The sequence below is a fragment of the Acomys russatus genome, chromosome 8, assembly GCF_903995435.1.
Source record: "Acomys russatus chromosome 8, mAcoRus1.1, whole genome shotgun sequence".
Taxonomy (NCBI): domain Eukaryota; kingdom Metazoa; phylum Chordata; class Mammalia; order Rodentia; family Muridae; genus Acomys; species Acomys russatus.
The window spans coordinates 50,659,483-50,683,614 of NC_067144.1; the positions used below are offsets into that span (position 1 = coordinate 50,659,483).

At 38.2% G+C, this 24,132-nt stretch overlaps 1 protein-coding gene across 1 annotated transcript in view; it reads left to right on the plus strand.

Annotated features, from left to right (window-relative positions):
• Window positions 1-981: 981 nt before the first annotated feature.
• Window positions 982-24,132, plus strand: part of LOC127192809 (1,4-alpha-glucan-branching enzyme-like) — a 28,095-nt gene continuing 4,944 nt past the window's right edge. The window contains exons 1-3 of the mRNA XM_051150135.1: window positions 982-1,187; window positions 2,711-2,841; window positions 20,190-20,307. Of these exons, the coding sequence (XP_051006092.1) occupies window positions 1,143-1,187; window positions 2,711-2,841; window positions 20,190-20,307 (294 nt within the window). The 5' untranslated portion in view covers window positions 982-1,142. The remainder of the gene's footprint in view (window positions 1,188-2,710; window positions 2,842-20,189; window positions 20,308-24,132) is intronic.

Here is a 24,132-nt window from a genome sequence, read left to right on the forward strand (position 1 = left end):
TGTGAAAGTTATACCCCACTGTCCACTCAACTGTGGAGAATGTTCTGTCCATTGGCTAGATCTGGGTAGGGGTTTAAAGTTTACCGCCTGTATTGTCCTTGGCTGGTGCCTTAGTTTGAGTGGGACCCCTGGGCACTCAGAGGAAGGACAGCAGGTTACCAAGAAGAGACTTGATACCCTATGAGCATCTACAGGGGGAGGAAATCCCCCTCAGGAACAGTCATAGGGGAGGGGAATAAGGGAAGAATGGGAGGATACAAGGGATGGGATAACCACTGAGATGTAACAAGAATAAATTAATTAAAAAAATTTAAAAAATAAAATAAAATAATAAAATGTATGTCAACTGTAATGTGGCAGTAAAATCTTCATATTTTAATCAGCTGAAGGGGGACCAGGGCCCTTCGAGTCTAAATGTAATACATCTTGGTGTTTTTGTTTTTGTTTTGTTTTGTTTTGTTTATTGGTTTTTTTTTTTGTTTTTTTTTTTTGTTTTGTTTTTTTGGTTTTTTGTGTTTTTGTTTGTTTTGGTTTTGTGGGTTTTTTTGGTGGTGGCTATGGTGTGTATGTGTGTGATGCATGTGTGTGATACATACACATGGAGACAGGAGGAGAACATCAGGTGTCATCCTCTTTTGTTCTTTACCGTGGTGCCTCAAGTCATGGTCTGTCACTCTGATCTGGCTCCACTAGCTTTCCAGTGCACTTCAGTTATCTGCCTATCTTCACCCCATGGTGAAGCAGCCATGCTTGGCCTCTTGCGTGGGTATTAGAGATTTGAACTCACATACTCAAGATGCACAGCAAGTGCTCTTAACTGCCTGAGCCACCTCTCCAGGCCTGTACTTTCTGTTACAGAATGCAGCTCTAGTGCATTACACTCTAAATTGACTCTTAGGTAAGTTTGAAAATATGTAATTATAGAGTTCTCTTAGTAAGGAGTGTTACTGTTTCTACCCGATTTTTACATTTGAGAAAATGTTTTGCTTGTTTTAAATGCAGGGAATGAATTTGGGCATCCTGAATGGTTGGACTTCCCAAGGAAAGGGAACAATGAGAGTTACCATTATGCCAGAAGGCAGTTTAATTTAACTGATGACGACCTTCTTCGCTATAAGTTCCTAAATAACTTTGACAGAGATATGAATAGACTGGAAGAAAGACGTGGTTGGCTTTCAGCTCCACAGGTAAGCTCTTTGCTCTGGATGTGATGTTTTAGTCACCTGGGCTGGGCATGCTTAGAATGGCAATTGCTTTAAATCTGCATGCAGACCCTCTGAGAAGCACTTCTTTATTCAGTGTGTAGTGCCCTGTAATGTATTGTAGGTTGTCAAAACATGTCACAGGGTTCTCTCCAATAGATAATGAAAATCTTAAGCATACAGCTGGCTCTGCTTAGTGTCCTGGTTAGTTGGTTGTTGCTGTTGTTGTTTAAATTTAGTAATTTTCATTTGAATTGGTTAAAAAAATAAATGGCAGATGCTCTGCATGAAACCCATTTTGGAAATCGCTGTGGAAACATCTTAATTGTTTTGACTGGTTTTCCTTTGTGTAAATAATTATGCTGTCATAAAGAAACTACATAGACAACACCTAGATTTTTATGGCTGTTTCCCATTTTTTACTGGTCTCTAACTTGTCATTTAAATAGATGCCATTATACCCGCATGCTGTTTTGTATTTTGCATAAGTCTGAACTCTCCTCTGGAATTAAAGTCTCAGTTTTCAATAACTTTGAGAAAATGTAATTAACAGGTGCAAATTTTATACAGGCTTTTTTTTTTTCCTTCCTTGCAAAAATTAGCATATAGCATGTGTTAGTTATAATCCATTTACCTTCAGTTGATACCGTTTGAAATTACTGTTGATGTGTTTTTACTTTGTCATCTTTTGTTTGCTTGTTTAGTGACTGAACAAGGGTATTTGTATATTCAATAATACTGGCTACATGATGTGCATGCCCTAATCATGCTTATTAGACATGCCATTTCCATTAAAAAAGAGAGAGAGCAAAAAGATGCTCGTTTTCTGTTGGAACAAAGCGGAGTACCAAAAGGCACACTGTTCACTGTGGAGCTGTAGTTCCTACTGCTAAATTACCAAGGGACATGCTGCTGATCAACACAGCAATAAATCTACAGCGTTAGAGTTAGGTGAAAGTGGAGCCGAAGATGCAAAGGCTTTCAAAGACAGCTATGAACAGGGATCAGGGAGTGTGCAAATGCAATTTATTTTTAGACCTTTTCGTATTATTAAGAAATATGCCCAGCACATTACAGTGGACTTCAGGTTGCTATTGACTCTCTACAGAGTTATGTAAAAATGTAGTTATTTTAGAAAAAACATAATTTCAAAATCTCGATATAATGTTATTGTAACTTTGAAAAATTAAAGTCTTAAGGGAAATGCATTTATACTTAGGTCTAATATACACAAATACTATGCACTGCAAATGCCGTGCAAATACCACAACACTAATTCTCTGTTTGTGCTCTCAAGGTGGAACATGGACAGTGGTGCTTTTATATTTTTCAAGCTATTTTTGATATTGTTTGCCAAAATTGTAGCATGAAAAATTGTAGATTGTAGAGATTTCATTTTGGCAAAATAATGAACAATGCTTATTAGGAATGACAGGACAGACCTCTATCAAATAGTTCCTTGCAGCAGCGTCTCAGAGTGATTTAAACCGAATGTGTTATCCTTACAGGCCTACGTGAGTGAAAAACACGAAGGCAATAAGACCATCACGTTTGAAAGAGCAGGACTCCTCTTTATTTTCAACTTCCACCCAAGCAAGAGCTACACAGACTACAGAGTTGGGACAGCAATGCCAGGGAAATATCCTTTTCTCTGCCAGTGTATATGGCTATTAAAATTCAATACTCCATAGTATCAGCACAGTGAAAAAAAAATAAGACTAACAAGGTTCTTGAACTCAGTTTCCTCATCTGAAAGGTGAGGGACTTAAGGTAGCTAACTTCGTCTATCTTTTTTAGTACTGAATTATTCATGATCTTTGGGTAAACTCTGAAAATTACAATTCTGGGAATTTTTGAAAGTAGTATTTGTTCTAATAAGCAGTGAATCCACATTTCATTTTTCTATATGAAATCCTTCACAGTTGCATCTGACAGTCACTTCCTTCCTTACTCCTCTGTCTAGTGAGGAAGAATATATAATTCAATGGCCTTTCTACTTTCTCTGTCTCTTCTAAAATTTAGGGCATGGTTCACTTTTTAGATCAGAATTGGCAAGGGAGCAGGCAGGGGAGGGATGCATAAGAAAAAGCAAGAAAAATATTTCCAATGTCCTCTCCTTATTTACAATCTCAGATATCTCAGTGTCTATTTCAGTCCTTTCCGATATCAGTGGTAGCTATAATACTGAAGCAGAGATCTATAAAACCAATGTATTGTGTGAGACACAATGCAATCAATGGTACAGAGGCAAAAATGTCCCCTGGGAAACCAACACAAGGAAAGGGAAACAGGGAGGAAAAGAATGATGGGCCTACACCTTGCAAATATGGATGGATACAGGACAGGAACACAGAGAAGGCATTCCAGTGGTTGGACGTGTAGAGCATCCTTAAATAATGGGCAGTACATAAGACTAATTAAAGAATGGTGACTATAATAAAACTACTAAGAGATAGCACTAACATCACAAATTGAGATCATATAATAGGAAGTTGTTAAAGCTATACTAATTGGTTTAAGCTTTATTTCTTGAAGTTTTATGATATGTTGTTGAAGGTTTTTGAAATAAAAATTTACTTGATAAGAATGTATGTACTAGAACAACTTTGCACATCCAAGTCAGTAAAAGATTGCGTGAAAAGAGAGAGTGCAAACTCAGCTGTTAATCATGGATACTGCAGAATACCAAAAGCATAGCGAGGACATGATCTGAGGTGATGGAGACAGGTTAAAAATGGCACACACAGCTCCTTCTGACGTGAAGGACTCAGCAATTGTTTCTAAGGGAAAATGTAGCTCCTTTTTTTAATCGTGTATAACATATTTTGGTCATATTCTTTCCCATTCTTCATTCATACCAGAACCTCCTACCAACCTCCCTACCCTTCTACCTTCAAGTTCCCCCCCCCCCCTCTCTCTCTCTCTCTCTCTCTCTCTCTCTCTCTCTCTCTCTCTCTCTCTCTCTCTGTCTCTCTCTCTCTCTGTCTCTCTCTCTCTCTGTCTCTCTCTCTCTCTGTCTCTCTCTGTCTGTCTCTCTCTCTCTGTCTCTCTCTCTCTGTCTCTCTCTCTCTCTGTCTCTCTCTCTCTGTCTCTCTCTCTGTCTCTCTCTCTGTCTCTCTCTCTCTGTCTCTCTCTCTCTGTCTCTCTCTCTCTGTCTCTCTCTCCCTCTCTCTCTCTGTCTCTCTCTCTCTCTTCTCTCTCTCTTCTCTCTCTCCTCTCTCTTTCAAACAATAAATGAAAAGCAAAATAGACAAACTAATAAACAAGAACACTAATAAGACAAAAACAAGCAAACAAATAAACAAAACCCCACAAAATAACATCAAGTCTATCTTTTTTTGGCCAAGTCTCCTGGGCATAAGGCCTGTCCTGGAGTATGCTTGTCATCGCATTGGAGAGAACTGATTTTTTTCTTCCTAGCAGGTAACAATTGTAAATACCCTCCTTGGCTACCAGTGGGGCCTTCTGTCTCTTTCTTCTTCTGATGGTGGTGGTCCTGTTTGGACTTGTTCAGGACTTGTGTCCTCTCTTACAGTCTTTGTGGGTTTCTGTTTATCAGTCCTGTTTGACTAGAAGATACTTTTTCCTCAGAGTTATCTATCATCTCTGACACTTAGAATCTTTCTGCCTTTCTGCATAGCTCCCTGTGCTTTGATAAAGACATCTTATTCAGTGCCGAATGAACATTTGGGGCTTAGTGCTCCAAAGTCCCTCACTCTTCACACTGTTCATTATGCATCTCTGTGTTAATTTCCATCTACTGCAATAAGCTTATCTGATGATGCCCGAATGATGGTCTAGTCTATTGGCATAGCAATATCTCAAGATCATTTTCTTGCTGTGTTCCTTTAGCAGAATAATGGTAGAAGGCTTTCCCTTAGGCCTATTTATCTATCTAGTTTCAGATTATTGGTTACATAAAGGGTTTGAGCTCATGAAGTGAGCTTTAAATCCATTTTAAAAGGAGTTGCTAACTTCATAACATCTGGGCCACAATTGCACCAGGATGTTTTGCAGGCAGAATGCTGTGGTAGCTTGTAAGGTTTGTAGCTGGGTGATACTGATGATCACTTCTCTCCTCTAATAGCATATAAAGTATTCTCCAGCAACATGAACACTGGTCAGTAGGAGCGAAGCTTCTAGTTGGGCCACAGCTTCATTTCTCCATATTCAGTGGCATAGGTAAGTGTGCCTTCAGCAATAAGGGCTGATCATCAGAGTAACCAATAGCTTTGGTGGCTTTTAGCAGGGCCTCTGGGACTCATCCCATCATTGGAGAATTTACTTGGTGGCTTAAGCTCTGTAGTTGGGGCATTGTCTCCCCTCTTGTAAGGTAACTTCATTTAAATTCCTTTTATATATGGGTATACTCTAGGAATCTTTTACAGTAATAATTTTTCATATGGCCCTTAATATTAATTATCCCATTCCACATTCCTTTGTTTACCTTGCCTACCTGTGCCCTTCCCATTTAACTCAATTATGCATGTTTCCCCATTGATCTCTTCATAATACTCTTGGCCTCTTTCCTGTATCACATAGACTTGTACCCTGTGGATCCTTGTTTATTTCTGTTGTCGGCCTAACTCATGCCTCTTAACCAATACTCTAGAGTTAATTTATGTCTGTTATTGATTATACTAAAAATATTTACATTTTAATGTTTCTTTAGATACTCAAAAATATCAACACCTACAGGTTTAGAGAAATTTTGCTATAATGGTGATTCTTCTCTTCAATACAGGAGGAGGAATGTACTGCCAAAATACACTTCACCACCCCTCATGATTAACCACATAAAAACAGTAGCCCATGATAATGCAAAGACCGCACTCATACTGTCATCTTAGTATTGAGGAGTTGTGTTCTGCCTGTCATGGTTACTCCCACCCTCACTGATAATCAAGTAGCTGCTAATGAAACAGTTTCTTATTCTAAGTATCTGCTTCACACGATGAAAGTACAAGTTCTTAGTTATTAAAAAGATTTTCTTCTTTATACTACCTCTCTCCAGACTACCCTCTTTTGGACCAAATGCCTTTCTTCTGTTGTTTCTTCCTTCTTTTTCTTCCTTCTTTATCTTATCCAAAGTAAATTCTACTTCCGTCCAAAGTGAAACTGCCAAATCTAGCAGTGCAATTTTTCCAGATGTGGACAGTCAAGTGTGAGGTCAGCTGCCACATCTACCATGTTACCATGTTGATAATGTTTGATAAATCTCCACCAGCAACACCCGCATCACAGTGTGGTTGCACACTCCCATTGTACTCTCATCCAATGGAAACCTCGAGCTTTTCTTTAGATGCCCTAGTGCAATATATGATCTTTTAATCTTCATTCAGTAAATAATTTCTTCTCAAAATTTGAAATGTAACGTTGAGCATGAAAACATACACTGGATGTTAGTTTTTGTCTTTTAACCTTTTTGCGAGAGATTGTAAAGGAGTTCTTCAGTGGATGATTTTCCACTGCTAATATGTTAATGTTTTGCCATATTCCTTAGGCAAAAGAGAGATTTCTTCTTGCAACTTCCTATTGTTCCAAGCTTATGATTCTTTGTATAATCCCTAAATTTGTGCAAGACTCATTTGCTTTTGGCCGACATAATTTTTACTTATTCTTTCACCTTTAAACTGTTAAAGCATGCATTTAGATATAGAAAGTGGAATAAATTAAGATCCTGTTATTATATTTCTGACTTTACCACAATGCTTTATGATAATTGGTTTTTCTGCATGTAAATTGGATGCAGATAGTTGCTGTGAAGATTCTCCAGTGTCAGGCAGGCCTGGATATATTCATCAGATAAAGAAATTCTTCAGATTCTGAATTCCTAAGAAACTAAATTTGATACCAGGAAAATTTCAACTTTCTGGAAAAGCCATTTGAATTTCTTCTTCACTATGAAGTACAAATACTTTATAGATAACATGTTTGAATTCTCAAGCACTGTCAATTTATGAACCTTTGTATCTTGCATATCATATCAACAGGCATCAACCTGACTCAGATCTTTGGAGTAGTCATGGTAGCTGTCTTCCCAGGAACTTACAAAAGGAGCTATTTGGGAGATAATTCCAGGCAAAGAAGGAAGAAACTTTAAGTATGCTTTTAACTATCTTTCAAAATAATACAAAATATGGAAAATTGAAAGATAAGACATATTTGTGTCAATGAGGTTTTGGTTATGGTCTTTTTGATGACTGTGAAAGGATGAACATTGTTTCCTTAAAAGATTTACGCCTATGTCTATGAGAATAACAAAAACAACAGCAAAAGTCTTTTCCTACGCACACATGTCAGATAGCATCTTCTCTGTTAATCTCCACTGTACCAAAAACGAGGGTTCTCCAATATAGTGGATAGAAATGTGGTGATTTATAGTGACATCAGTGCACTTGGTAAACAGGCAGGTTTCACATTTCATGCTTAGAAAGGTAGAATATATTTTTTCCCCGTATGTTATATTTTCTTGTGATTCCACATTGTTCGTCTCCAAAGAGGAAAAATCAATACCCTTTGTATTTTGTGTATCACTGTTTCATTTCTTCACTTAGAATATTATCCAGTGAGTATTGAATCAAAATTAAAACGTGTGAGCCTGAAGGAAAACCCATTCTTTCTAATCCATAATACAAATGGTAGTGCCACTTCTTAAGTAATGTAGGAGAAAGTTGTATATCATGGTGGATTTTGTTTTGCTTTGTTTTTATAGTATTTAGTCTTCTATCCCTGTGCACCATATGAGGAGAATTGCATTAGCCTCATGTAACAGACCTGTAGACAGCCTTTGAGGCTTTCCCTCCAGCATATGGCTTGTAAAGCCAAATAGTGTGCTTATTGCAAAACCCATGCCGTCCTAGTTATCTCATGGTGCAGTTTCTTTATTTTTATGTTTTCCACATGAGTTTTGGCATGATAGCAGTGGTGAGAGTGGTGATGATTACTTATTTAATATATTGTTAAAAATTGTTTTAATATATTCTGGAGAAAATGGGTTACATTAGGAAATTGTACCCCACCCCCAAAAATTCATGGCAGTGTGCACACATCCTCAGTCATCCCTTTCCCACCTCAGTCACCTGCCACATAGTCTTCCCTAGGATTTCTTCCTTGTTTTCATTGTTAGCAATGTCTACAGAAAGAGAAAAAAATTAAAAAAAAAAAAAAAGTAAAGGACAGGTATTCGAGTCATGTTCTATTGTTGTTCTCTGTGTTGGAATATGGCTACACCATGGCTCTATGTAATAATGCACGCAAACTTACAAGCACAAAGGATATTGTAAAGCATATGACTTGGTCTTTCTTTCTTTCTTTTTTTTTTTTTTTCAGTTTTTGGGTATTGGTTTTTTGTTTTTTCGAGACAGGTTCTCTCTGTGTAGACTTGGGTCTTGGACACACTTTGTAGACCAGGCTGACCTTGAACTCACAGCAATCCACCTACCTCTGCCTTCTGAGTGCTAGGATTAAAGACGTGTGCCACCACACCTGGCTTGGTCTGTAGAAATGAGTATTATGCTGAGAAGCATAAACAGCAGAGCAGTCACAGGGTTTTAAGTCGTCTGTCTGTATGCTGCTGGGGTGGAGGTGGTCACGATCGTGTCGTAGCATCCCCTTTCCAATTGGTATTTCAGGTGTCCCAAGGTCAGGTGCTAAAAGGAGCCACCACAGTCGTGGCTCCTGAGGAGAATGTGAGTGCAGGCCAAAAATAATTAAAGCTACGGGAAGAGATGAGTAAATCCTTGGATTTGACCTGAGATCTTGAAAATAGTTTTATTAAACTGCTGCAAGATGTGCCTTTTAAAATGTAAATTCAGAGTATGACATTTGCAACTAGTATACAGATTTTCTAATGAGCAAAATAAGGTCACTAGGATGACTCTAGAGTGTGATCACTGAAGGCAGAGCTGCGGCTGTGTTGCTTGGTTTAGAGAAGCCTTTGAAGTGTGGTTATATAACACTGTTACACAGAATCAGGACTTTATGAAACAAATAAAAGCAAAGGAATTAATTTAGGATTACTTACATGCCATGGTTTGTCAAGAGGATACAGTACATGTGAAAGATTATTTCTCAACTAAATAAATAGAGTCTAGATTTGCCTTTTTGTTTTTACAGGTATAAATGTTTGGTAAAAATGCTAAACAGGTGGACAAGGATTCCTCCTGAATATATGACAGGGACTTAGAACACATGCACACTTCCTTTTTGTTGTGTGTGTATTTCTTTATAATGTTCTTTATGTGAGCAGGGAAACATAAACAAATGACAATTTTGAATGTATTGCCTTTTTCATCTTTATTTTTAAAGACTATGTGCACATATATGTACACACAAGAGTTGACTACATTCTCTTATTCAATCTCTAGATAACAATGTTACTTTTAAACATTTCTTAGGGGTCTGGTTATTTTTCGTTGATTAACATTTCTTAGCAGCCCCTGTCATTAACTAATATAACATTTTTAGATTGACCTAGTGTATATTCATATGACTGACTATAGGCAGTAATGAATAAGTACACATGCTTCTTAAAAATTATTGTTTGGTGTGATGATAAGGATGGAGGGCTGCTTCGTTCTGAATATTTATTGCAGTGCTGTGAAATATTAAAGAGCACTTTTGTGTTTTAGGACATTGGTCTCTAATAGACTGAGTTTCTCCTGACTTCGGAAATTCATACATAACAGCTCAGTCTGGATTCTCACCCTCCATTTCATACTATTCCATATGAAAATGAATTTAGAAATATTATAGCCTTTCAAACACAACGCACCTCCACCTTATGTTATACTATCAGTAACCGAGGGAGGTGCTTGTCACCGACTTCTTAAAGGAAGTATCACAGAGGAGACAAACTACTCTTCGGCATTAGTTGCATGCCCAGCGGTAGATGGCCAACAGAAGATGAACTCTGACAGTTTTGTCTCCCCAAGGCCCATGTAACCATTACAGCCTCCAGATGTGTGATCTGTTAGCTGCAAATTCATACACTTGTTCTCTGTGCTAGGATAGTGTCAAGAATATTACTAGCTGAGGGACCTTGTTCCATCTCTGCCAAAAATTTGCATTAAGAAAGAAAACTGTTTTCTCTTGAGTGTTTTCACCACCAAAGCACCTACTCATTGTCATGGTGTGATGACTGGAAGTTCTGGGAGTCAGGTTGTGCTATTGTATATATTGTGTCATGTTTTATATATATTAGAAGATTTGGAATAAGCAGGTAGCTTTCCTTGCTATGGCCTAAACTCCTTCTTTTTTTCCAAATTCTTTTTTTTGTTGTTGTTGTTGTTGTTGTTTGTGTCCACGTCCTCAGTTCATTAACACATAATAATTCCTTTCAGTCCCTTTACAGTACTATTCACTAAACCTCACGTGTTCTTTGCTAAGCCCCTTTTTTATTCCCATACCGTTTTCCCAGCTGTGCTTCTTGTCACATGCCTTTCCCATGACTGCAGCAAGATTTTCATGTTCTTTGCTCCCCATCCCCAATTTCCTTGTGCAATAACCCCTTCTACCCAAGTCAGCTCTCATCACTAATTCCCTTCTTCGCCATCCTTGCCCTGAAGAATCATAGACCTTCTTAGATTCAACAGTTCATCCTATGATGTGATTCCCTGTTGACCAGCATGCATTGGCCTCTGCTCTGCTAACCAAGATCTGTACAGGTGGGTGATGATGGGTGAGTGGTAGGAATACACGGAAGCATGGACTCTGGGTTTTTAGACATACAATTCAAACATGACCTTTGCAGACTATTCAAATTAAATAGAACTACTTTGGTGAAGAAGTCTCTGTGCTTATTTTAAATTAGAGTCAGAAGTTAAATTTTCATAACACTTCCTAGACTTTCATTTACATTGGCCTACCCGGTCCTCACATTATGTCAGTAAGGCTGGTCATGCCTAGTGTTCTTATCCTTAATCTACATATGAGGATCAGAAAGATTCATAACTTCCAAAAGGTCAGAGTCCTGGTAAGTGAATACATGAAATTTAATCGAGTTTCTCTATTTCAGCACGGTTTTATATTTGGATAACAAATCATTTCTTTGTTGTCCTACAGAAATGCAATTCCTATACATAAAGTGTGTCTCACTAATTAGAATGATATTTTTACTTGTGTTCTCGTTCCCTCTTTGCAAAATGGTTTCTCTGACTAAATTCTCTTTTGGAGTGTCTTATGCTTCCCTACTTTACAACATTCAGGAATTACAGCTTAATATGAATGGAAAATATTTCCAGCTTTATTGGAGCAAAGCTGATTAATTAACACTGTATAGATATGCAATATGCTGTCTATTGTATAGGTATACAATATCCTATTTTAATACAAAGATACATTGTAAATAGTTACCTCAGTCAACTTACACAGTCTCCACCTTGCACAGTTACCTCCTGCTTGTGTATTTGTATGTGTGGTGAGCATGCCTGTAATAAAGACTCACACTTAGTTGTACTATCAACTCTATTATTAGCTGAGGTTGCCAAGCTGTGAGTTAGGCCTCCAGAGTTTATTGACCAAGAGCCTTCCATTTTCCCCAAGTCTCACATTTGCCCTGTAGCCCACAGCAGTCGCTTTTCATCTCTCTTCAACTTTTTAGGTTCTCCATGTAAATACAAAAATATTTTCCTAATGTTTAGGCCAAACAAGCATTAGTTGAAAATAGGAATCTAAGGAGGAATTGCAAGAAGATAAAGAAAGGATGTGCTCAGAAATAATAACGTAGGTCCTCAACAACAAGAGAATAAAGACAGAAATGCCTTACAGAAATTGTGTCAAATAATGAGAAAGATAATAAATCCATCCATAGCATTTTCAAAGTTTATAGTAGCTTAAAAAAAAAATCAGAGCAATTTCAGCTTAAAACAAAATTTAAACAAGAGAGTGTAGTGTCATGATACGTTCTAGATATGAGTGGTTGGAATGGGCTTTTCCAAAATGATTCACTATTTTCAGAAAATTGGAGACCGTTTTCCATTTTTAAAAAATTTATAGTTTTAAATACATAATTTTCAGTAATCTGTGTGTGCCGATTGATAAAGTTTGAATGAAGCAGCCTGTATACTACAAGAAAAGCCTTAAATTCTAGTTCGAGTGAGGACAGGAGAAGAGAATAGCAACACTGTGAAGAAAGAAGTGGCCGAGCTGACAGTAAACCAAGGGCAAGTGCACGTCACCCCACGTTTACAGTTCCTGTCCTCTGAGAGCGCGGTATGCAGTGGCCACATCTGTAATAACTTCAGCAACTTCTCTGTGCTGGAGACTGGGCTCAGCTCATGGGGATAGCACCTCAGTTAATCTGCACAAAACTCCCTGATTTCCTACCTAATTTGCAAAGACCCTCTGAGGCTCATGGAAGTTAAGTAAATCTTAGAGATACAGAAAGTACTCCAGACCGAATTTCAGAACAGGTTGTTGGCTAGAAAGCCCCCAGCACCTTATGACTGATGCCTCCTGCGCTTGGCTGTCTGCAATGGCTGTGGTGATGTACCTTTCTGCTAATAACTGCCCATCGTTCAGAAACTTTTAAGCTCCCAACCATCTATTTAGATATTCAGATATATATATATATTTAACAACACTGCTGGCTTTTAGACTGTATGTTTAGAGTAAATTTATTTGGTGGAAAGTACGTAGGCAGGAGGCCTGGTCACATTTGCTGATTGACTCACTCGTGCAAGGGTGTGGAACAGCCAGAGGTTAGTGCATGAATTTCATCAGCCCATTGTTCTATCTTATTATTTTTTAGCAGTTTCTCATTAAACCTGTAGCTTGCCTTTTTGGCTAGGAGCCCCTGGGTGGAACTCTGCCTCACACGCACGGGACTAACAGATGCATGCTGCCACACCCATGTGATGGCTGGATACAAGGGATGAGATCTCAGATCTTAGATTGCCTAGAAAGCTCTTTCTCAGGGAGCCACTTTCCTAACCCCTGTGATCAAGTAGTATTTCCTTATGGCCACAATCAAAATTAGTTTTTATTTCAAAAGCATGACATGGTTTGTGTTTTAGGAACTGTGGGGGGGGGGTGCATAGTACAAATTGATTTTGATAATCAGGTTTCTGATTTAAAGGCAAAAATAACCTGTTATTTTTCCTTTTAAGCTCTAAATAATTTGTATTGCTTCATTAGCTAACTGAACTCATAAGTATGTAGATAATAATGGTATGGACAACATATTTCTAGAGGGAACATAGGCTAGACATGTGGGAACTTTTGTTGTTGTTACATTTCTCCTTTATTGAGCTATTGAAAAGCAATGACTTTATTTAGTTCAAGTTACACAATCTTCCATGATAATGAAACATTGCTAAACAGGTTAGCCACAAATATTCTGTAATGTATTTGGAATGTTTTTTTCCTACTTTTATACAGCACTGTATAGCCCTCCATGTTTTATATTGTTATTCAATATGCTAGTGACTGACATGTGTCCTTAAGGTGACTCAAGAATAAGCTAAAAGTTTGCATGAAAATGCATTTCACAAAGCTTATTTATCTGTTAATTACCATGGTAGATAATGACATTTGAGCAAGAAGTCCTTTGAGCTTGCTTTATTGATATGCATACTACACAGTATCTAGAAATGTGTGAGTAAGGCATCAGTCTTATAGAGATTGGAGTTTATTTTGTAACCTAAAACCCAGAAGCTTTTGTTGATGAAACAAGTACATCCTAGTTTAGGATGGGAATATGCTTCTGCTTGCTTCATAATTAACTGTGTAATGTCATTTAAACTTTTGATGAAGACATTACTCTCTCTCTGTCTCTCTCTCTCTCTCTCTCTCTCTCTCTCTCTCTCTCTCTCTCTCTCTCTCTCTCTCTCTCACTCTCTCTCTAGGTTTTTGATACAAAGTTTCTCTGTATAGCCTTGGCTGTCATTGACTCGCTTTGTAGGCTGACCTCAAACTCACAGCAATCTACCTGCCTCTGCCTCCCGAGTTCTGGGATTAAAGGCATGCGCCACCGCGCCCAGCTAAGACATTACTCTCAAACGTGAATGACTATGTAGCTCATGCATGGAGATGCAGCCTCTTTCTAGGGCTCTCCAAGTAGTTTGAGCTAGCAAGACTAAGAAAGTTACATTTCTGACTTATTATTATTTTTTAAATAATGACTATACTCAGTGTAAATATCCCATTTATTTTTTATATTCTTTTTCTAAATTCATTTTAGATATTACATCCTATTGGAGGATTTTTCATTGAGGTCTAAGAGAGAAAATACTAAATGCTTACTTTATGAAAGAAATATATTCACACATGTCACATTATCATCAATGGTTTCAAAAGGAATTAAGACATCAGAACACTTGATTGCAACAATTAATTTTGAGAAAGTCAGGTTTTTATTTATGTGCATCACCACCCCACACAGACAGCACATCCTAGTGAACACACCACAAACCCTTACTCTCTGTGCGTTGTGAAAAAGACCAAGCATATCCAGTAAAGTTGTGGTTTCTAGGGATTTTTACAATTTTTTAACTAATTATGAAATGAGAGGACAGATGTAGTTCAGATGTTATATGGCTAGATTTTTATGGATTGTACATGTCAACAGATAAAATTCAATATGAAATGTAAAAGGGGAGAATATGTTTGAACATTATGGCAAATTCTATAGTGGGCAGTCATCTTCAGACTGTTGAAATCTAAAACCGTCCTTGCTTCCTGCCAGCTGTTCACACTCTACCAAACGGACATTCGGTTTCTCATGACTACTTCAAGTAAGTAGAGTGGCTGATCTGAGAGTCTTTACACTGTTCCTCGCTCTTGGGTTTAGAGTTCCTTTCTTCACATCATGCAGTTCTTTGAGTTATAATAATTGTCATCAAATGAGTGTGTTGATTAAAGAATTAGATATGAAGACAATTGATTCCAAATGAATGTTTTCCACATCTTATCATGTCTTCATTTGGGATGCGCCTTGAAAGGAACATCACAGTAAAATGATAGGTTTCTCTTTTCTAGAGATATCTATAAAAGTCTCGTTTTAAATTGATGGTTTCTTACAGTTGAAGATCTATGGTAAGTGACTCGTTCCGCCATCTTTCTGGTCATCTAGTCATTGGAGGGCCCTCCCCTTCTGTCATGCATCTGGAAATCTTGGGGGCTGTACCTTACAATAAATTCCTTCGGCTCTCTCAGTGGGAGTAAAGAAAGTCCGGCACTGAATGATATAAAAGATAGCACTTCTTACATCAAAATGCTCACACTTTGAGCAGACACTTTATCAAGTGTCTGAGCAAACACAGCAGCTTTTGAAGTGTTTGAAGAGCCATTCAATTTGAGAGTCTTCATGCCTTCACTGTTCTTTAATCTTATTAGTGGAGGCCTCCTTCAGCATAGGCTCTTCCTTCGTTTAAATTTAAGGGCACAGATTATAAAATAATGCTTAAAACTTCTTATCTACTTCAACCTGTTGATAGATATATCAAATACTTAGGAAGCCCTTGAATTTAAAATATGAAGTCATAATATTTTAAAATGCTATCCAAATTTGTAGGAACCTATTTCATCTCCTTTTTTGATCGAAAAAGGAGACATCCCTCTTTAAAATTCTATTATTCTGTTCTTATTGCATTTTCCAAAATTAAGCAATGAAAAAAGTTGGTTCACAGTATTTTGTTGTTGTTGTTGTTGTTTCACGAGTAAATGAGAATGGACCTAAAACCACCAAAACAAACTTCTAGTAACAATGTTGAAAGCTTCACTGTTTCGGTTTGAGTGTACTAGCTTAGATGGCTTCCACTTATGACCGTTCTTTTTTCCTCATATTGTATTTACTTTGGCTTGTTGATGCTTGGAAGCTCAACCTTAGAAGTGAGCAAGAAACAGCATTCCTCAACATTTTGCTTGAATCACCCATAAATCATATAAACAGCTCCAGAGAATGGGGTGATCAGTCCTATCTTCAATCGAGTTGGCACCTAGTCCTTCCACTTACCTAGTTGTTCGTTGCAAGGCAGGCCAACTCCTTTTCCACTTTTCTATTTACAGATATTGTACCAGTCTCCCTATTTTTTTTAGTTCTAGAGCATGTACCTCTAAATTCTTGATTGCTTATGTCTGTCAGGGCCTTGGACATTGTTAACCTCTTAACTAGTTTCCCAGATTTGGTCTTTTGCCCGATCTTTATGCTTGAGTCCTGACTCCTAGGTTGAATTGCTTGATAGTCAAACCATATTTAGCTTGAAGTGTTCATTAGTAGCAGACTTAGTCAACAAATTGCATAATAACGTCTTATTCCAGCCTTAATTCTCTTTTATATACAGATTATCAGTTCTCCTCTCTCTCTCTCTCTCTCTCTCTCTCTCTCTCTCTCTCTCTCTCTCTCCATATATTTTTTTCTCCTCTACTCACAGGCATGCGTTAGTATCCCACTACAAGATGTGAATTATGCATAACGTAAGGCCATCTTAGTGATTGCTATATCTTTCATGCTGTCTTGCATGTTTTATATAAGCAGCAAGTGAATGATGGGGTAAAAATAATTTATGATGGTTTTCTAATATAAGATCTTACTTTTTGCAGCTTAACACCTTTTAGTGAATTGAGATTTTTTCTGTATATCAGTATAAATGGTTTATTGAGAACATCTTAGAAGAAGGCAGTTCTCAGTGTGGGGTGATAGCCAGCTATTGGACAATTGCAGCCTGTGGATATGTCCTGGAAAATTAGCTTTAAACTCATGGCATTTGAAAGCACATTAAGAAGATAGTTTAAAATAAGTTAAAATTATCTGAGTAGCATTTTTTCAAAATACACTACTTATATATTTTGAAAAATATTTTGAGAGAGATTGAGGGAATACTTGAATGAGAGAATATTTGAAAGAAGCGAATGAAGCAGCTGCCCCAATAAGCTTCTCTTAAGGTTTTTGGCCACAATTTTAAGCAAATCTCTCCAAGACAAAGTTTCTTGATGATTGAGTAGCATGCCATGACAAAGAACAACAATACAGTGACTTCCCAAACATTATCTTTTTTTTTCCTTAAATAAAAGGGTTTTTTATATTTGGTTGTGAGCCTAGCCTTTAACGGCTGAGCCATCTCTCCAGCCCAAGGGTTTTTTATTAATTTATTCTTGTTACATCTCAATGGTTATTCCATCCCTTGTATCCTCCCATTCTTCCCTCCCCTATGACTGTTCCTGAGGGGGATTACCTCCCCCTGTATATGCTCATAGGGTATCAAGTCTCTTCTTGGTAACCTGCTGTCCTTCCTCTGAGTGCCTCCAGGTCTCCCCCTCCAGGGGACATGGTCAAATGTGAGGCACCAGAGTACGTGAGAAAGTCATATCCCACTCTCCACTCAACTGTGGAGAATGTTCTGCCCAAACATTATCTTTAGTGTTTCACTTTGTAGAAACTTCTGAATTTAAGCACTGTATTTCCTTAAGAAAGCTCCTGTGCCTCCTCCCCCAGGTGATAAAGACACCTATCTGGGTAGTTCCCAAAGAGAGCACAGTGAAGTTTTTCCTTAAAAATTACAGAACAGAAGAAAAAATTAAGTCTAGCTGATATTTTGAAACGTCTGTGTTTTTAAGAAGCTTTTCCTCTATGGCTACAAATTACATACATATAAAGAAGCCAATACCTCTTTTCAATATAATGGTCCTTTTCAGTGTCAAAAAGAAACATGCTGTTGTATGGCTATTATTCTTTCTGTATCATGATTATGAAAATGTGTAGACAAAACTGTACTGTTAAATTTTTTCAATGAATTAGCATTATAATAACCTAAAAGAACAATTCTGTGTCCAGACAATGACTAATGCATATGAATCCTCTGTCACTTAAAAAGAACACATCTGAGCCGGGCGTGGTGGTGCACTCCTTTAATCCCAGCACTTGGGAGGCATAAGTAGGTGGATTGCTGTGAGTTTGAGGCCAACCTGGTCTACAAAGTGACTCCAGAACACCCAAGGCTACACAGAGAAACCCTGTCTTGAAAAATAAAACAAAACAAAACAAAAAAGACCACATCTGTATACACATGGAAACCCTTATAACATACCTACCATTTGGTAATTCATAATCCACAGATGTTTTTGAACCATGTTTGCCTTTTATAGCCTTCACCAAAATTTTTATTGCTAACTAATAATTTGTTGATAATTTGATTCTATAGTTATGAAAAATGTATTCTGAGGACTTACTCCCCAGGTTGTGATCTTTTAGACACAAGCCATGTATTTGGTACACTCGAATGAAGAGCAAAACTAAACTTGATTTTGGTTATCCCTTGTTGCTTCATATACTGTGTATGCAGTAATATTCACCAACTATATTTCATTCTAACTTATTAGTAGGCTTAAGTCATTCCAGCTGCATTGACATTAGAATGCACGTGCACTTCCTAGCCTGGAAAACATCATTTGAAGCCTCCAACCCCACCTCCTTTGAGCACACTAGCACCCTGATCCTCAGCAGCAGTGTGAATTTGAACAGATTGACCTGGATTGACCTAGACAGAGTCACCACTTGCAGCATATTTCCTGTGGTGTGTCCATCTGCATCTCTGACCCAGACCAAGGTTTCAAAAGGATGAAAATGATAGGCCATTGATCATAGTTCACATGCACTATTCTTAGGATCTTTTTACTGTACAAAAATGTAAAAATGTTCTTGGTACTGAAGATTTATGTACCAGCAAATGAAAACTAAAATACCTTAGTACTCTATGTATTCATCATAAGGCTAGAAAAAACAAACCCGCTAAGTACTAAGAAGTATTTACTTGTATATTTTAATGTCAAGTTCTGAGTCTAGATACTTCCATTAATATAACAACCTTTAGTTATCATCTGTATTACTCATACTGGTAACCCACTATGAAAAAATATATGTTAGCCTGAGAGGACACTGGGCTAAGATGCTGAATATCTTGTTTAATCTTCAGCAATGCAACACAGAACTGACTATTAAACTTTGGCACATTCGTGATTGCCCCAGGAATCCACCTGTGGCAATGTCAGTGCACATACATGTTTGTACTGTGTTAATAGCAGTGTTCGGTCTGGAACCAGGAAGTTGGGATAAGGCTGCACCTGGAAATCTTCCAGCCATACTTTGTTCATGTCATAGTTCATCCCTCTGATATTCTGGTCCTAAAAAGCTCCATGATTTCAAAAATGAGGAAGGAATAAAAAGGTCTTCCAAAAGAGGATCAAGCACGAGTCTAATACATGCATGAATGCATGTATTTATGCATTTTATAATACACTCAAGCATTGTAAAGACAGATGTAACTAGCAAAGTGATTAAGTATCACTGTGGTATATCACAAGTATATAGTAAGTATATTCCTTGTGGGTCTTCTAGGTAGAAATATTCCCAATGAGCCCCGTTTCTCTTCACTGAGGAGTAGAATGACAGACAGAGGATAGATGCTTCTAAAGCAAAGGGGATTCTCATCGGGAGGGATATTCAGTGCCATATTTCATGATCTCTCAGATGGCTGGATAAAATATATGGAAAGCCTTGTGGGTATTGGGTGTGACGCTATACCTAGAAGCTGTGCAGAGACTGCACCAAGCAAGGACCAAGCAGAGACTGGACCGAGGCCCCCTACACAGATGTAGCCGATGGGCAACTCAGGCTTCGTGTGGGTTCCCTAGTAAGAGGAGTGGGGGATGTCTCTGACATGGACTATGTTGCCTGTTCTTTGATCACTTCCCCCTGGAGGAGCTGCCTCACCAGGATACAGGGAAAGAGGACATGCTCAGCCCTGATGGGACTTGATGAGCTGGGTGGATTGGTAGGAAGGGGTCTCCCCTTCTCTGAAAACAGGACAAGGAAAAAAGGGAAGGGGTTATGATCATGATGTCAAGTGAATTAGTTAATAAACTAATTAATTAATTAAAACAGTGTTTGAGAACTGTTCAAGTTCCTAGCACAAATCCTGATTTAACATTTAGAGTGTGTTTGTGTCTCCTACCACTCCTCTACTGTTGTGAATTCCTTAAAGGCTGTACATTCAAAATTGTACTAGATTCAGATGCAGCCGAGTATGGAGGACACCAGAGACTGGACCACAATACCGATTACTTTGCTGAGGCTTTTGAACATAATGGGCGCCCCTATTCTCTTTTGGTAAGTAAGATTCTTTAGATTATGTTCACTGTATTTTAAGTTACTTCATTTGTATAGTTATAGTGTTATTCAAAGAAACAATTCTTTAAGTAGTAACATGGGTGTGGTCTAAAAGAATCAGAAAACAGGAAAATGTAAGAGGCACTGGGTCTTAGGAATAATAATACTGAAGGATATTTGGGTACTATTGGAAAAATATTAATAGAATTTAAAGTTATTACTCTGGGCTTAAGACGTTTACTTTGTTTTTTTCCAATTACAACCATGTCTATTCTTTATGAAACAATTATTGCTTTTTCTGCAGTATATTTCATTAAATGGATTTCTACATTATTATCTTTTTAATGAAGTTTAATTTAAAACATCTTGAAGAAATAAATGATTTATATCCTTTCTGTCTGGTAAATAGAGGACGGGGTTCTTTGTAGTTATAAATTCTCTTGATTTTTCCATGTAACCGAGAAAAGCCTTTTATCATGTGTTTTGTTACACTGTAGTGTTGAGACAAATGAAAGGATGTTGCCTTCAAATATTCAGTTTTCATTCTTAGAAGATGCAGAGTTTAGCAACATGTTAGGCTGGGAGTGATTCTTCATTTAATTTATGGCCATATGGTAGGCTTATATTATATATAAATCGTATTTTCTTTCTTTTTGCCTTTCCTGGCTGATCATATGTATATCTTTCCATTTCCCTTGCCTCTGTATGTCTCCCTCATACCTCCATTGCTCTCCTTCACTATGGGAGGCATTCTGTTATATTCATGGCATCAGGAAATATCTAACCAACAAGTGGATATGTCATAGCAAGTAAGCAGATCTTTATAAATTATTCACTTTTCAAGAAGTTTATAGGTTAAGCATTAAAGACTGCATAGTACCCAGGGTCCCATTTTTATACTATACCCTAACACTTGAAGTTGCAGATTCCCTCATTTAAATTGCAAACAGAGTGGATCTGCCACAGGAGAGACGAAAAGACTGCAGAAATGACAGTTGAGTTGTGGTTGGCCAGGCAGACTCAGATGTTGTTCTTTGTTGTTCTTGCATGTGCATGAGAGTATGTTAATAGCTCTGGTGTAGGTTTGGATGGGGACAGAGGGAGGGTCTGTCTGTACATGGGTGAGAGAGGATTCACTATCAGATTCCACTTTTTAAAATATATTTTATTAATTTATTCATATTACATCTCAATTATTCTCCCATCCCTTGTATCCTCCCATTCCTCTCTCTCTCCCATTTCCCCCTTACTCCCCTCCCCTATGACTGTGAATGAGGGGGACCGCCTCCCCCTGTATATGCTAATAGTGTATCAAGTCTCTTCTTGGTAGCCTGCTATCCCTCCTCTGAGTGCCACCAGGCCTCCCCATCCAGGGGACATGGTCAAATATGGGGCACCAGAGTTTATGTGAAAGTCAGTCCCCACTCTCCACTCAACCATGAAAGTTTTCACTTACCAGGAAAGTGGAACAGAGGGGAGGAAATCCTACTGGGACTCTAGGTGAGAGAAGCATTGGCGAATGGGGAAATAGAAAGATCCAGAGGGTTCTAGAAACCTACAAGAACATTATGATAGGCGGATCTGGGCCCAGGAATACCGCTCAAACTATGGCACCAGCCAAGGACAATACGTGCAGTAAACTTCAAACCCCTACCCAGATCTAGCCAATGGGCAGGACATTCTTCAGATTCCACTTTTGAAGGACTAATGCAATTACCTGTCAGGGCATTCCGTTTTGATACATGCGATGAGACTGATAACAGTACTGTAAGTGAGTGAGGAAGTTACATAAAAGATGTAGACTGACCAAAGGAAGTTATGTAAAAAATGTAGACTAACCAAAAATGGTAAAGGACTCCTGAGGTGCTCAGTGAGATGGTTCACCTCACAGGGATGAACCCGAGAAGAGGCAGCCTGTCGTGGTAAAGCTGAACTTAATCCACTTGAATTTGACAGAAAGAGTTTGAAAGATTTCACATACTTCTTTCATAGAAAGACTTACCAAAGCTTGCGTAATCTCAATAGAATTTTACTATGGAGTGGCTCTGTGCTCTAGTGCAATGATGACAAAATATCATAGAAAAAACTTGGATCCAGTGCCCTGTCTGCCGCCTGCTAGCTTTAAGCACTTGAGTAATTTAACTTGTCAAGGCATTTCCCTCTGTAAATGGGGACATTCAGTGCTGTCCTCTCTGTGGTAAGGGGTTCTTAGGAAGCTCAAACTCATTAACATAGCTGCATTTTTCAGACACTGCAAATGGTCTTCCTCCCATCCATGGCTTTAAGTCTTCATGGTCATGTATATAAACACTGTGTCCTAGGTGCCATTTTAATATCTTTTTTTTTTTTTTTTTTTTTTAGACATGGTTTCTCTGTGTAGCCTTGACTGTCCTGGACTTGCTTTGTAGACCAGGCTATCCTTGAACTCCCAGAGATCCACCTGTCTCTGTTTCCCTGAGTGCTGGGATTGAAGGCATGCTCCACCACCATGACCTGACATTTTAATAACTTGAACACATCAAGACAGTGAGGTGCCTTTAGAATGCTTGGTCACAAATACCTTCTCTCAAGGTGGAAGAAATTATTTTCACTGATAAGCACTCACAGTTCTTGGAGTAGATAGAAAATGCATTGGCATCCATTCACTCTTACAGGAGAAAAATATTCTGGCATAATTAAAAATGGTCAACAAGCCAGTGGTGGTAGCAACCAGGTTACTTTTCAAGCACTAATTGAAGTGATCTCACAGACATGACACAGATTCTAAATTAGCAGGTTGAAAGGAGACTGTCATTTCCCCCTTGGTCTCAGTCATATATCACGAGTGCAGAAGAAGGGGAAAAGGTCTTAAGGACTATGTAAGTACAGCTGCAGCCCATCTGGTCAGGAAGGGGATAGGAGCCTGCCTTCCTCACAGAAGTGTCTGGTCCTCAGAGACCACAAGTGCTTTAGAAAGTGCCCATCTATAACTTCAAATTCCAGACAAAGTAACCACTGCAAGGAGCCCAAATGGACAAGTTTAATTATATATATATATATATATATATATATATATATATATATATATATATATATATATATATAATTTCCAAGAAAAAATATATATTCCAAGAATACAAGTTCCTTCTTGCCAATTATTCTGTTAAGCAATGAGGGTAAAGGGCAGGGGCAGGAAATTACGTAAATAAAGGCATCTGTTACAGGAATGCCTCATTAGAGTCAAACTCCTTCGTAAACTGATTTGTGAGTGCTGGAATTCAATCAAGTGCTTAAAAGTGACCCTTGGTGCACTGTGGCTCATACAATCACCAATAAGATCACCTCTGTGTCCTGCAGTCCCCAAGTAATGAAAGAGAAACTAAGTATAGCTTTCCCTCATTCCATGAAATTTCTGCTCATCATAACCGGTTCACAGCATTTGCTGAAGCTTAATGTGCAAGCTCAATAATCCGGGGGATCTGCTGAGTAGGTGTCAAATCTGCTTTCAAAGACAGCAACAAACAGAGCTCAGAGGAATCTTAAAATACACCTGCATCCTGCAGCATCAGCAGGTACTGCTCAGGCTCAGTCTGTGAAGCCTCACTGGAAACCAGGAAAGCAGGGGTAACAGGATTCACACCAGCAAGGAAAAGCTTTTGGGGAGTCAGGGCACCAGACACCACATAGATGCTGATGTAGTAAGGCTGAAGTCCTCCAGCCTGCTGTGCTGATTGTTTGGGGATGCTCCAGTTTAGCACAATCACTTCTCTGCATTCTAGTTTCTGACATTGAGCTCACATGTTTAACCTGTGAGTTAATTGGCACATGTTGGGTGAGCAGACTCCC